Here is a 15077-nt window from a genome sequence, read left to right as displayed (position 1 = left end):
TATGTCACTGTTCTAATGCCACCGGACGGGAATCTGCTTGGAGATTAATATAAGTCATCTACAATCCCAAAGTGAAGGAAAAAAGCGGACAACACAATGACTTTTAAATGGACGAAGTCATGGTTAAACATATGTTTGGTGCATACATGTATAAGAAAATGCTGCCACAAGAATAACTGTTACTAATAACATCCATCACAGACACTGAATTTACTTTTTGGGGAAGCGCTGCTTCTCTATCCTGATTAAATCTCACTTGTAGCAGCCCGCCTAACCTCTGACCGTTCATCAATATGAAATTTCTCTTCAAAAGGGCCTCTGCAAGTCTAGAATAGGCTAAAATGCTGTAAAGACTCAAATTTGACCATCTGCAGCTGCGTGGATATGTTTCCATTGCCCTGTTGGAAATCGTGAATCGCCCTTAGACGTTATGCCATAAGGGAGTTTACTGGGCATGCAATAAAAGCAGGGGTGATCTTTTAGGAGAGACACACCTGAGCATACTAAAGAACCCATCGCACTTAATTGCAAGAAGGGTGGATGCAGGGTCGTATGGTGCAATCGTCAGGGAGTTCCATTCATAACCCAGAGGTTCTGGGTTTGAATCTGTTGATGCGTCAGCAATCTTTTGCTCTTAGGAAAGGCACTTAACATGGCTTTCCTCACTTTACTCAGGTAAAAATGAGAAGTACCAAGCTTCAGTTAGGGACGTCCCTTGGATAGGATGTCAAATGGAGGCCTCGTGTTTGAGGAGAGCCACACCTCGAGCAAGTTAAAGGACCCACCACACTTATCAAAAAGAGTATAGGGGTCCTTCCTGATGTGAGTGGTTAAAATAAATCTCAGATATGCAGCTTGTACTGTGTAGTACAAACCTTGTATGTAGGGGTGCCTAAGGATTTGCAAGAACCCTATGAGATTCGTACAAACATTATGTGATACGCACGAATCACTATGTGAAAACGCACAAACCTTATGAAAATCACACAAATCACTGCGAAAACCTACGAACCTCATGTGATTTGCACGAATCACTATGTGACACACACGAACCTTATGCGATTTGCGAGAACCTTATGCCAAACCGGGTCACATGATATTACATCATTCGCATAAGGTTGGTACAATTCGCATAAGGTTTGCGTGTGTGTCACATAGTGATTTGTGCAACTCACGTAAGGTTTGTACGTTTTCACATAGTGATTAGTGTGATTTTCATAATGTTCGTGTGTTTTCACCGTGATTTGTTCATATCACATAATGTTCGCACAAATCCCATAGGGTTCGTGCAAATGCTTAGGCACTCCTGCTCTTAGGACTAACCAATTCAAGTATATGTACATAACAAGTGTATTGGTCATGACCATCATGCGATATAAACAACACAAACACATTTAAACACTGTTTTATATGAAGTTGTTTCATTCCTTACATTACTTTATGGTACAATTAACAAGGACCAGATCAAATAACACACATACCTCTATATATACATATAGAATACAACACGGTGTATTCCGTATTGCCCAAGGTATCAGCCCGACCGCGGGTTGGATCGCCCGACGGCCGAAGGCCGGAGGGTGAACCGACCCGCGGGAGGGCTGAGACCGAGGGTGATGCGGAATACACCGTGTTGTATTTTATTTATGTCATACCCACCTGAGAAAACCACTGTTTTGATGCAAAATGCGCCAGAAGTTGAACAAATTTGTTGCCCTCGAAAAATAAGCGTTGCAACAGTAATGTTCCAACGTCCGAATCAGGTATTCGAACTTTCGAAGGCGCCGTACTCGGCCCACTCGAAACAGTTCGATTTATACGAATGGAGCCCGTGTGATAAGCCTGGGCCGTACGGAAAGTTATAAGCCGGTCCGGAACACCCGTATCGAACGTTTTTGCGTCACAGGTATGACATAAAGACTGGAAACAGCACACTTGTATTCTATACAATGAATGTAAGAAAGGCCATACTGATTTGATCATATGGATGACATTGTCTGGGCACCCCAACATTTAATGCAAGTGTGTGGAAAAAACGTTGCCTTCATTAAGAGATGTAAGTAGCCAGGAAGGGTGAACAAATGACTGAACACACAGAGTATGGTACATACCAAACCAAAAAAATCTAACATTTTTGTTCTTTCATATCTTTTTTCTCAATTTTTGTAAACTTTATGCTCATGGCTCGGAATACCTTCTTTAGGTTGTTGTACCGATACACATGGCAGAAAAATTATAATACAAAATGAGACACTTTATGAATTTCAAATTACTTTCTCTTTTCCGATATTTCTCTGCTATTTATGCCATTTATCCCGTATCACAGATTCTTTGTGTGATTTACTGTATGGTACCATGGCCACAAACATTTTTTGTTGTTGAAGCAAACAAAAACGGATGAGTGCAGATGTCATCCATATATTAATAAAACTATTTTGGCCTAAGAAACAACAATAGGCACTTAAAAAGGTGGGCTTTACAACACTCAGATAGAACCTTTCATCTGATAGATATAATATATTTACATAAAAGTTGTTTTACTGCATATAGGTTAAGACCAGGCGTGGCCTACTGTTTTGAAGGCATTTAAGTCCAATAGTAGCATAACAACAAAACTTTTTGTGCACAAACAAGTGTTTTGGAAACCGTCTATCTTCTTTGTCAGAGCAAGTACTGACCAGTTCTCTTGTGCACTGCAGCTACACATTGTAGTTTGTGCCGCTGCTAACAAATGTGGTCCCAAACATACTGTATTTACAAAATATATACACAAATATGTATTTCACAGTGTTTACAATGCAGTCCCAAATGTAAAGTCTTTACATTACATTGTATATACAATGATGGGAAGGTCCTGTGTTTTTTTTTTCGATGCAGTCCCAAACGTAAAGCAGTCAGTAATGCCCAGAGAGACATGACTCTGAAACGTTGATTTTGAATAAAACATTTGGTTGTCCATATGGAAGTTTCATATCTTGTCACTGTTCACAAATAGTAGCTTATCTTAGAAATAGCAGGTAGCAACGAGATATGATTTGCGGGAATGGTTGGACATTTCAGACAGTATCCACTATGATCTTCCGTCAGTCTTTTGACAGTGTCACTGACGAAAGGTAGTTGATGCTATTTGAAACGTCTGACCGTTTCCAAAATCATATTCAATTACTTGTCAATGAGCACCCCAGGGTTGTAGCCAGCCTGAAATCATTTTCAGTCCCCTCGATTTTGAATGGGAATCCTATCAAGCACCGAAGGCATGGCGTGGTGTTGCGCGTCATTTCTAGGGGGTCTGGGTCCCAGAAAATTTTGAAACCTAGACCCTCTGAAACACTATTTCCTGCATTTTGAGGAGCAAATTTTGTTAAATGTCATCTGTTTTGGTGAGGAAGAACACATGGGTTTCAGTTTTTTTATATCTTTACATATCAATTTTTGTCTTTTCCTGGGGACGGAATGGGGAAAGCTTTTTTCAGTCCCCAGCTGCAAAATTCCTTCAAAGGACTGAAGGACAGGTGCTGGCTATAACCCTGGAGTACCCACTATTTGGTACATTTTTATTACCTGGATGTCTAACCTTCATTGACGTACTAACAAGACGTTACGCTAAAACAGAAAACATTTGATAATATCTCAAGCTTCAGTGCTCCATCTTGTCTGCCCATCATCCAAATACTGTAAGTCATCAAATTGTCTGAGGTGGAATTTGGTGACTTGGTGACTGCTCATGACCTTGATGGCGAAGTAGCCGCAGACGACCTCGAACAGGACGAATATCGCCATGACGATGTGGATGGCGCGTTCCAGCGGAAGGATCATGGTGGCCTCGTTGAAGAGGATGAAGAAACTGAGAGGAAACTGGAGCACAATGGTGAGAAGCCAAAACCCAGCTAGCTCCGGAATCTGTAAGACAAAACAGTACAAAAACAGTCAAGCCTAATAATCAGGCCATCTTGATTTGATTGGTAAGATGACAGGACAGGGTTGAACAAGTTTTCTAAAATCCACTTGTCCTATCGGGCAAGCACATAAAAAATGTACTTGCCCGAACCAATTTTTCACTTGCCCAAAATTCAAATGTCACTGTTACTAGTATACGTATTTTCACTTCCAGCAATGGAATTCTCTGTAGACAATTGCTTGATGTCATGACTGTAAAAAGTAACAAGTATATCAAAATTGCACTAAAATCAATGGAAAATCTTACTTGCCCGATCGGACAAGTGGGGTAGGACATGCACTTGCCCGAACAGCACTTTCACTTCCCTTGGACAATAGGGCTAGTGAACTTGTTTATCCCTGCAGGAACCCCAATGTTGACGCGAGTATGCAAACAAATAAGATGAACACGTAATCCCTTGTGTGATTGCCTTTTTAATGTAAATGTTACAAACTAAGGTATCAACCACTTTTTCCGTTACAAAATAAAGGGTTGGGCAGAGTTTGAAAAGTCTGAGGTCAATTCCACTTGCCCAAACCAAATTCTCAGTCTCACTGGACCAAAATTCAAAAGAAATATTTCTACTATGCATTTCTGCCTGCAGAAAGTTAAAATATTAAGTACTGTACTGGTAAAAAGAAACACTTTGCTTGAGACTGTAGACCTTAGACTGTAACATGATGATAACTTCACAAACAAGTGGGCCACTGGGAGCAACATTTATTCAGGCAAGTATAAATATCTTAAGAAATCACACTGGCCCGATCGGGCAACTATATAACAGAACAATATATGCTTGCCCGATCAGCAACACTGGTCTATACTTCTGTATTTTCTGTAAGTCTATGTTTCCCGTTTGTTACAGTAACTGTAGTTTAATAATGCCACAAATACATTAATGTACTTGCCCAACAGTACTAGTGACTTCTTCACATTTGACATACTTTTTGTCAGACTTTACAAATCTTACTGGATGATAGTCAGCAATCACTCAGCATGTATCCACACATGTACGGCTGGCTTTGCAGACAGGCAGCTACTTTTAGAATTTACAAGTACGTAAACAAACGACACGCGCCATGCGTCTTACATGTATTTTGCCCAAATGCAAATAAACGTACAACTGACGTACATGTAGGTGAAGGGCGTTAGCTTAGAGCCAAAACTGAACATCTGGTTTGATCCGCCTTGCCAAGAAATGGCAGGAAGCGACTGGATAAGAAGAATATTGTTTTCCCTGATGCGATACACAGGATAACACTTTGACAAATGGATATGTTGAAGCTAAATATTTTTTTTAAAATCAGGTTCGTAGGGCCTGATGTTACCATCATGAATATGAAGAGCAGCTCATAGCGATAACTGTAGCAGCATCTCTTCTCCCTAAGTCAGAAACATTAAGCTCAGGCAAGCTTGACTTCACTGACTCAATAGGCGAAGCAGGGGTTACGAGGCTGCTCAGGGAATTTCCTACCCCATTAAAAAGTAAAGACCGGGTAGAGACTAAACAAAAGATCATGTTCGTTACGATTTCCAAGAAACGATGCACGCAGACAAGGAGCAAACATCCAGAATGTGCTGATGTTGTACTCAATGTTTGCCAAGGTAGATAAATATGATCTGTCTCAGATACAGTGGATAAGTGTAGTCAGCATTCAAACAATTGATGCTACAGACAAGAGCAAAATTAATGCGTCATCAATATCCCATTGTGTCTAGACACCACATGTCTTCAATGATTCTTTGTTCTTTGCTTCTGTTTTGTTTGAGTTTTTATGGAAGTCTTCATAAGTGGTGCGGCTATAATACTAGTAATCACCATATGAGTAGATATATGAATTATCATTTAAAAGTATCTAATTTTGTGGTGTTGTGTCAGTGGAATGATTAGGGTGTTTAATTCAACTTTCCAAGGGCAGCAAGTGTAACTTAACGCTCATACATCTCTGTCCATCCCGAAAAAATATCAAGTTGAAACCCTTGTATATTTTGTGACTAATAGAGATTTCATCTCAATTATAAATCAGCTAAGACTCTAATGCAGGAAGTAGCATTTCAGAGGGTAAACAGGGCTCAAAATACCACCTGCATGTGCAGGTTATTAGTGCAGGTAAAATTGGAGCTGTGCAGGTATTTCTTGTGTCTACCTGCACCTAACCTGCACTGGTCCATGTACTGGGTTTTATAATATAAATTAATGTCCTAAATGTAGCTGTATATGGATTGTTATTAGCTGCATTGACAGACTGTTACCACCAATAAAGTATATCAAAGAAAAAAATAGCAATGGTTCCTGAATAATTATAGTATGATCCATACTTCTGTGTGGTGCAGGTAAAATTTTCAATGTTACCTGCACCAGTGCAGGTATGCAGAAAAACGTATTTCGAGCCCTGGTAAAAATTTCCCAGATTCCCCTAAAGATCATTGCACCAAGTGCCTGACATGGTGAAAACTGGATCAGCAATTTTAATCTTGCTCCCCACCCAACATCGTTCCCTGCCAGGGTTGGACAGGTCCAATAGCTAGCCTGATTGTGCCGGGCAAGTGAAAGTACAACTACAAGTGCTTGTCCTACCCTACTTGTCCGATCGGGGATCGTTCTTCTGATATACATGTACTTGAATGTATACTTTTTGCAATCATGGAATCAAGCATTGGTCAAGACAGAAAAATAGAGCCATTGATCATCAAAGAATTTTATCGCTGGAAGTGAAAATACAGTTAGAAAAACTTTCGGGCAAGCGAAAACTTTGTTTGGGCAAGTAGATTTTTTATGTACATGTACTTGCCCAATAAGACAAGTGAATTTTTAAAAAACTTGTCCAACCCTGCCCTGCAGCGATCTTAACCCCCCTCCCCCCCAAAAAAGGGGCATTGACCGACTCCCATGCTGTAAAGCTACAGAAGCTCTTAACTTCTTAGACTCCACCATATATAGTAGTTCATCCGTGTTACTGACAGTGTGTGACTGTCAGCACGTATTCTTAAAGTAACAGCTGGTTTTGCAGTCCTGCATGTTTCATATACAAAAGATGACAGTTGGCTGTCTACAACTTCTCTTGTACTATACTACATCATATAGTAGCCAGCCAACAGAGTACATTTAAGCCAAAACGCCGTAAAAGAGGAAATGTCGGCAGCCGTTTCATGTTTGCAGTTTTTGCACTGATCTCTTTGTCTCTAAATTATGCCTACAACCATCGTGATCATTGTTTCCTGTCTTCTGCCTGCCCACCTCTTTGCTCAATTGCAGAAATCAAACCACCGCGTCAAATTTCTCCCTACTGCGAAATAATTTCTCCTACACATTTATTTCCCTTTTTACAGTTTTGCCTATTGGCACTCCTATATAGCTATAGCCTACCAACTCCTCTGATAAAATTCTGGCCATTGTTTTTTGGCATTTATGTCTCTGGAACTAGTAGAAGCCGTGAGTTTCATTCCTGCTGTTGTTAACTCCATGAAATATTTATGGAGGTTATATTTTCACTAGCATTTGTGCATGTGTATATATGTGTGTGTGTGTGAACAAGATAACTCAAGAATGGCTAAGTGGATTGGTTTCATACTTGGTGTGTTGGTAGGGTATAATGAAAGCTGGAAATGATAAGATTTTGGGTCCCCTAGCGGCTTCCCTTGGTACTGCAACGCAACTTCCAGTTTTGCTATCTCGTGTTCTGAACACGCTATAATCACGATTTTTTTGGTGCTAGATAGCTCTTGTTGTCTCATCCTCTGGACCAGACCTGTACCTGAATTTGCATGCACCTGTAGAAAGATAGAAAGACCTACCTTTTCTTGCAGGTTTCCCAGATAGCCCAAGTACAGTCTGACGATCTCCACCACCACCATTACAACATACACCGTCACGGTGATGAACTTGTAGAACTCATCCAATGACGAAAACTGGAGGGACAATATTCACACATTTTGTAATTTGTCCCATAACTACCGCAGAGTGGAATTTGTTATCACCAAGCACATTAGTGGCAACTTCGGTGGATAATCTTAAAGAACACTAAACAGATACAGATGTGCAAAGGTTATGTGTGATAGGTCGTTTAGGGTAATATAATCAGCTGCTGCCACGCCGCATGCCTACGAAATGCCGAAGTTAGGGCAGTGATATCATCTGTATAGATACAGATAGTGAGATACAGATAAAGTACACTCAGCACAACAAGTTTGAAAACTTGGATTTGATAAATATAGAATACAACAAGGTGTATTCCGTATCACCCGAGGTACAAGCCTCCGTCCGGGTGATTTGTAGTGAATCACCAACTCCAGATAGAACGGTTTGTTCCATCACACACTGCACCATCGCACTTCGCACCACACCACACCGCACCATCGCACGTGTGGGGGTTCTTTAACGTGCATGGGGCGTGGCTCTCCCCATACACGGGACCTCCATTTAACGTCCTATCCGAGGGACGGCCCTAGCCAAAGCTATAGGTATTTGAGTTTTTCACCTGAGTAAAGTGAGGAAAGTTGTGTAAAGTGCCTTTCCCAAGCGCACAAGATTGGTGAAACGGCAGCCGGATTCGAACTCGAGACCTCTCCATCACGAGGCAAACACGCTGCCGCTGTGCCACGCAGTCTCACTGGGTTTGTAATACAAACTGAATATGTAATACAAACAAACATGAAGAACCTTACCTTGAGCTGCAGCAGTATAATGGCAGTGACCAGCCAGAAGGGGAAGTAAAAGACGTTGAAGTACAGCGCCATCTGTAGTGGCAGGTTAGAGACCAGCTCGTTTCCAACTAAACACAGGAAAATATTAAAGGGTCTGCGATTAATAATGATAACAATATCTGGTGTATTTTGCCAGCCAGTAAGTACTTGTACCCAATTTGTTTTGAGCAATGAGGCTGATTAACATGATCGGGGCTGTCCTCGAGTAAGGGACCCCCTGTTTTACATCCCTCCCAGAAGGCGATTTCGTCCTTGGTTCGGGGACTCCCATCCAAGAACTGACCGGACCGCGCGTTGCTTAACGTCGGAGATGGAGGAATCGGGTATATCCAACGCGCCCGTATCATTAATTAAAAAAGTAATACCATCTTTTGTTATTACTTATAAGTATCTCACACTGGTTTGACATCCCTCAATGGCACGTCAACTTTGAAGGGATATTTAGACCCAAGGACGTTATAAAAATATATGTTCTTGTTAGACTCAGAAGGAAAAGGAAATTTTTTAGTCCTATGAGTATGATAATGGCATCAGACAAAGTTCTTGCGCCTTTGGCATCTGACACCTTTACAGTATGTGCTTTCAATGTGTGAATCGCCCCATGCGTAGCCATTTTTATGGTCATTGTCATACAACCAGCAAATTTCCTCATGTGAATATGGTCTTCAATACACACGATGAGGCAGTGTTAAATTCAAGGCAGAACTTGCTAGTGAACTCATACTGGGGAAGCCAGCACACGTCAGGTACTAGCATTTAATTTTGCGTGGATTTAATTTCGTGGTAGCAGGAAAAAGGACTTTTCGCGGTGGTTTTAAGACGAAAGGCGAAAACCACGAACATTAAACCACCGTGAAAGTTTCTGCATTTACAGTATACACATGGGGGGGACTCTGACTAACCTACACAGACCATGCCAGCTTGCTCGTGATGTGGGGTTGCGGGCTTATAGAACGCTACGTAATGGGTGGAAAGGGTTGTCTGAAGAGAAAGAGTGGACCTGGTGCGGGCAACCAGCCCGTGATGATGTTGAATTCAACCAAGTAGGTTATCTTTATTTAACCTCTTTGATTCAATGAACTTCAGTACTGTATACTGTATATATACGCTACTGCCGCGTGGCGCGTTGGTACACCCGATCACTCAATCTCAGAAGTTAAGCAATGCGACAGTCCGGACAGTTCTTGAATGTGATGGTTTAACCCCCAACCAAGGACGTCCGGTAAGCTTTCCACGAAATCGTCTTCCAGGAGGGACGTAAAACGGGGATCTTCCAGGAGGGACGTAAAACGGGGATCCCATGCTCGAGGAAGTGTCTCGACCACGTTAAACAGTAAAACTCATACTTTGGGTACCTACTGGCTGGCAAAATAAACCTGGTGATTATTATCATATATTACTTTCATGGACATAGGACAGTGACCCCTCCGTAATATTTCCCCTACAAAGATTTTCATTGACAGGTGCACCTTCTATTTACTACTTGGCACAAGTTTACTACTGATTATTTTGCTTCGTGTAGGGCCTTAGTTTTCAGTTGGGTCACGTACTTGACTTCAGCTGGTGGTGTTCGCGCCCTTCCCTAGCTGCCCGGGCCGCAGGAAAGGCAAACTCCGCAAAAGAAGTGAGTTTTTGCCGTAACTGTGGAGGCAACTGTCCCGCCGCCATATCGGGAATCTTCGAAAAAATATTCGAACGCAAGTAAACGTAGAACAGTACAAGACCACTGAATGAGAAAACAATCTTGTTATAGATAATAAACATATCCAAAATTACAACATAAACATTATTTTACTAACATGAACTGCATATATAGCTCCTGTATCCTTTAAGATACGGTTATACTTTGATAAATGGCTCCTGTCTTTGTCACGTTATGATGCTTTCTCAAATGGGTAATCTCAATTTCATAAGCATAGGGAGGGACCGCGTTGGAAATAAAAAAAAAACATTTGTATTTTATACTTCTGACTTTATTAGCCATTTAAATAATATTTTAATTCCAAACATGTATATTTGTAAAAAAATATCATATAGAGTCTACTAACGTAAATTGAGTGTAGTTATTAATAGTTGCCTTCACCCCTTAATCTCTTAGTGGTTCATTCCAAGGCGTTACCTGAAGGAAAATGGCGGAACCAAGAAGTCCTCTTGGTATTTACATGGCACAACAACAGTAAGTTCTTCTCTTGTCAATAACTTAGAGGAGATTTTGGACAGGAAAGTTGTTCTTGGGTTTCTTCTGAAAAGTATCTGAGAGAAATTGGAGTGAATTATGTTCCAAGAACGTAGTTATGGTCGTATTTGTTTACATGAAAATGTTGTTGTCGTCTGCTAGCTAGTTGTTTTACTCAACACTGCCCAAGGAAAAACTGACAACGAGTATTTATGAAACAGCGAAAGCATAACTCAGGGACTTAGATGGTTACAAGCTATTCGAATGATATACACAAAACAAAATTAAGGTATTATTTTTTTTTATTAATTAAGCATTACCATATTTTGTATGAGCATGGTATTTCATTTCAAGATGTGATTCATTCATTTGTGAACCCAAAGAACAGGTTTGACCCCCAATTTTGATAGGTGTGGTTGGGTATCTAAATCAGGGCTCGAAATACACTTTTCAGTCAACTTGCACCTGCGCAAGTTAAGCCAAAGGTAACTTGCACCAAAAGAAACTTACTTGCACAACCCAAAATAGTGAACTGTTAACCCCTTATCTCCTCTTCTGAAAATTTGCAAATGTACGTGAGTAAATGGGGATACATACCGGTAAAGACCACATCTTTGGATATTTGTTTTTCCGTAGCGTATCTTATTTTTGGTTTGAAATTGTACAAACTGTTTCATAAAAACTGTGAATTTAGCCTCAATTAAAGACAATTCAATGTCTACAACTCGATAAGATCCATAGATTTCTTCTGGACTCTTCGAGTGACATCCATCACAGTAACTATTCTTAAGCATCTCCAGAATGAAGTGGTAGAACAACTCAATACAATACATATAACTGGAAAAACCAGTTGAACATATTAAAGTCACTAATTAGTATGCAAATGTAACTCATATGCAAATCAATGTAAGACAGCACCATAGGAATCATTAGCATTGTAGAGATGGATTTGTTTAAAAAAATAGTTTACCTGGATGTCTAACCAAATTTAGAAATAACAAATTTAGGCTTTTTTTTATTCAGTGTTATTTTCTTTTACCTTTCAATGACAGACAATATTCTCGGTGTGTGTAAGCTTTTTCTAATGTCAGGTATTAGAGGACAAAAGTAACTTGCACTGGTGCAAGTTTGGTCTAAACTTACTTGCACCACACCAATTTTACTTGCACAAACTTGCATATGCATGTGGTATTTCGAGCCCTGTAAATTAAACACAGGACCTCCATTTAACAGTCTAATACTTCTATTCGAGGGACATCCCTTACTGAAGCCATTACTCATTTACACCTGAGTAAAGTTAAAGGTCTGCTACGCAGTTTTTTGCGCTCAAATTTGAAATATTCTAGAACTAAGAAATCTCAGATTTACTACTACTTTTTGACACTTTTATGTCATTATTTCACATTTGCAACGTAGAGAATTAGCCTACAAACATTTCGTCCTACGCGCGCTGTAACTTTCTGACCTCCCTAGTTAGGCACCGGTGAGAATTCGAACAAGAATCAATCATCAACGGTTCGTTCGGAAGAAACAAAATGGCTGAAACCCAGCGCGGGTGTGCAGATTCACAGGTTTTCAAACGCGCTCGCACGGCGAGCAATATCGACTCCCGACATACCTTGAATGGTGTTCCGTAACGTGGTAGGCTTGATTCAACTAAGGCCTAGGAAAAAAATGTTGTGTTTCCTGTTTCAGTCCTGAAAAAATTAGGGTCGGTAGGTAGGGATTATCTTTTTTTTTTTGTATTTTTTTTAGGCTGGCCAAAACTCTAGTGATACATATCACAATACTGTTGAACAAAGTAAACTGAAATGCATGATAACACTTGTCTTTCAATCTCAAACTTTAATTTTGTGCATGATAGATAGGTTTATCCTTCATTAGATGGGACAAGCAGTGTTTTACTTCAATAGGAAGCAGGCTAAATAAAAATTCTATCTGGAAGCTATGTGACTCCACTGCCCAACCCCAAAAAAAGGGGATGGGGTTTTGTGCGCGTGGAAAAGTTGCGCGTGAAAAGTTGCGCGTGAAAAAGTTGCGCGTGACAATATGCAAATTAGCTTATTCCCAAGGGATTAAAAAAAGTTTCTGCAGTTTTATACTTAAAAGCTCAAACAAGATGGCACAAAATGGAATTAAGTATCATGTTGTTGCATTACTGAGTACAAAATCTCGATCTGAGTGATTTTAAAGTGATTTTTAAATGTTAAGTTTTCACGCGCAAAAAAGTTTGAAATTTGCGCGTGAAACAATCTTCTTCAAAAAAGAGAAAATGAAGCTTCTAAAATGGAGAAAAGCCTAAAATTGTTACATTTTACAATATAAAACCTCATATGAGTAATTTTTCCATGTATTTCTGTCAAATTTAGGTGATTTTGAAATGTTCAAAATATGCAAATTAACCTATGCAAATTAAGGGATCTAAAAATTAGGGTTTTTTCAAACCCAAAATTCAGGTAACAGATGGGAAATTATATCATAGGTTCAAATTTTTCTGCCTTAGAATTCCTTGCTGCACATTTTCTGACATATTTCAGGAACTTTATTTTTCACGCGCAAATTTTTCACGCGCACGCGCATATTCTCCACGCGCAGAAAACCCGTTCCCAAAAAAAAGTCTAGGGTCGGCAGGTTTTTTTAGGGTAGGTAGGGAAACAGGAAACACAACATTTTTTTTCCTAGGCCTAACTATATAAAGAAATGGCCGGAAAATGGATTTTTTGTTTTCAGTTTGAAGCGCAAAAAACTGCGTAGCAGACCTTTAAGAAATTCGTGTTTATATATACCAGAGTTCCCAAGGGCACAATGTATTATTACCATACAACACCAGACTTCCTGTGATGCTAACAAGTTTAAATCACTCTGATTCTAGTACTCTTTTAGTTACAGTTCCATTAAAAAAGATCCTACTACTAGCAGGGCATTTTATTTTTAATACAGGGCCCTATGTCCTGCCTGACTATGCGCCCCCTTACCCTGGGGAGCAGATCCACTGACAATCTTAATTATAAAATTCTGACTGACCAGGGATGCCATCATGCCACTAGGTCACATATGTCATATATGGCCCCAGTCTTCAACTGGAAGATACTAACAATGCAAACTCATGGTTGCTTTTCTAGGTATGCTGCCTCCAATGCAGTAATGACTCCTCCAAGCTCAGATGTCAATCATTCAGAGGGAAGGCCTGCACTTAAAAGGCAGAAATCAGTGGTCAGTATATAACTCTTACACATAATAAAGTCAATCCTGAAATATTTATGATAATTCTAAGTATAAGGTTGCCATTTTTATGGTCATTTCACCACTGCAAGGTCATCATATTGGGAGACAGGTTATGGTATTTCCCATCTGATGTAAGGCCATGTTGATTTGATTACACGGATGACATCCGCACACGCATCAATTTTTGGCAGTTTCCATAAAGAGAAGAAGTGAATTTCAACCATACTGTAGTGTAAATCGTAAAAGGCAGCTGCAAAATGAGCAAATAGATTACAAAGAAAATATTGGTAAATTGGACGCCAAGAATGCCTTGGTCAAAGAAGATGTAAAAGAACAAAAATGAAGAAGTGTTGTATTTCATTTATGTCATACCCACCTTAGAAAACACATATTTCGATGTGAAATGCACCAGAAGTTGAAAAAATGTTGTGTCCTCAAACAAAAGATTGTAACTCTTCAGCAATTCTAACAGCAATTCTAACGTCCGAATCCGGTATTCGAATTTTAAACCGTGCCGTATTCGGCCCGTTTGTGATACAGTAGTTAGATTTACTCGAAGGAAGCCTGTGTGATACAACTTAGAACCTGTGTGATACTTAAGTCATCACACGGTCCGGAACACCCATATCGAAAGTTTTCACATCACAGGTATGACATAATGTTTGGTATACCACACTCTGTACGTTAAGTCATTTGTTTGACTTTCATGTCCACTTAGATTTCATAATGAATGTCACTTATCACTATGTCGTATTGTTGATTAAGTACTGTGTTTTGCTGTGGATCTACATGTTTTGTACAATTGTGTATATTTTGTTCCAGACATCGCCAGCTGTAGCCCCACCAGGATATGTTGTGATCCAACCTTACGATGCCACTTACAAGAACTTTCCCTCAAAGAGAAAGGAGACGTCTTATCACTACAGGGGAAGGTATGGTCTTCAGTTGTAGCCCATAGTTGTGACACCCTAACCCTTAACCCCTGGTGTCAGAGCGTAGGGATGTCGGAATGTTGCGGTGTCCGAACATAGGGTT

The 15077-nt window shown here is 40.0% G+C and overlaps 3 protein-coding genes across 5 annotated transcripts in view; 2 read left to right on the top strand and 1 right to left on the bottom strand.

Annotated features, from left to right (window-relative positions):
• The window catches only part of LOC118426514 (coiled-coil domain-containing protein 157-like), a 1184186-nt gene that overhangs the window by 956212 nt on the left and 212897 nt on the right, over window positions 1-15077 (top strand). The gene's annotated exons all lie outside the window — the stretch shown is intronic.
• On the bottom strand, window positions 2132-10374 carry LOC118426554 (transmembrane protein 17B-like). The gene is made up of 5 exons (XM_035836047.1): window positions 10192-10374; window positions 8603-8709; window positions 7733-7846; window positions 3534-3900; window positions 2132-3177 (listed from the first exon to the last, which is right to left on the bottom strand). Exons 1-4 carry the CDS (start codon window positions 10307-10309, stop codon window positions 3631-3633), a joined length of 609 nt encoding a protein of 202 aa, XP_035691940.1. The 5' UTR covers window positions 10310-10374; the 3' UTR covers window positions 2132-3177; window positions 3534-3630.
• Window positions 10720-15077, top strand: part of LOC118426548 (deoxynucleotidyltransferase terminal-interacting protein 1-like) — a 9830-nt gene continuing 5472 nt past the window's right edge. The window contains exons 1-3 of one of the 2 annotated variants that reach the window (XM_035836038.1): window positions 10720-10817; window positions 13940-14030; window positions 14865-14974. In XM_035836038.1, the coding sequence (XP_035691931.1) occupies window positions 10771-10817; window positions 13940-14030; window positions 14865-14974 (248 nt within the window). In that variant the 5' untranslated portion in view covers window positions 10720-10770. Of the gene's footprint in view, window positions 10818-10997; window positions 11107-13939; window positions 14031-14864; window positions 14975-15077 lie in introns of those variants that run through there. The other variant, XM_035836039.1, reaches the window with a different exon arrangement.

The sequence above is a fragment of the Branchiostoma floridae genome, chromosome 11, assembly GCF_000003815.2.
Source record: "Branchiostoma floridae strain S238N-H82 chromosome 11, Bfl_VNyyK, whole genome shotgun sequence".
Taxonomy (NCBI): Eukaryota; Metazoa; Chordata; class Leptocardii; order Amphioxiformes; family Branchiostomatidae; genus Branchiostoma; species Branchiostoma floridae.
Note: the sequence above shows the minus strand (reverse complement) of the source record. Positions and strands in the feature narration are given on the sequence as shown.

Coding starts and splice junctions, on each gene's coding strand:
- LOC118426554 (XM_035836047.1), bottom strand. CDS start 10,309: ATGGCGGCGGGACAGTTGCCTCCACAGTTACGGCAAAAACTCACTTCT. Junction 8,710..10,191: donor ACACCACCAGCTGAAGTCAA/GTACGTGACCCA, acceptor TCCTGTGTTTAG/TTGGAAACGAGCTGGTCTCT. Junction 7,847..8,602: donor TTATACTGCTGCAGCTCAAG/GTAAGGTTCTTC, acceptor TTGTCCCTCCAG/TTTTCGTCATTGGATGAGTT.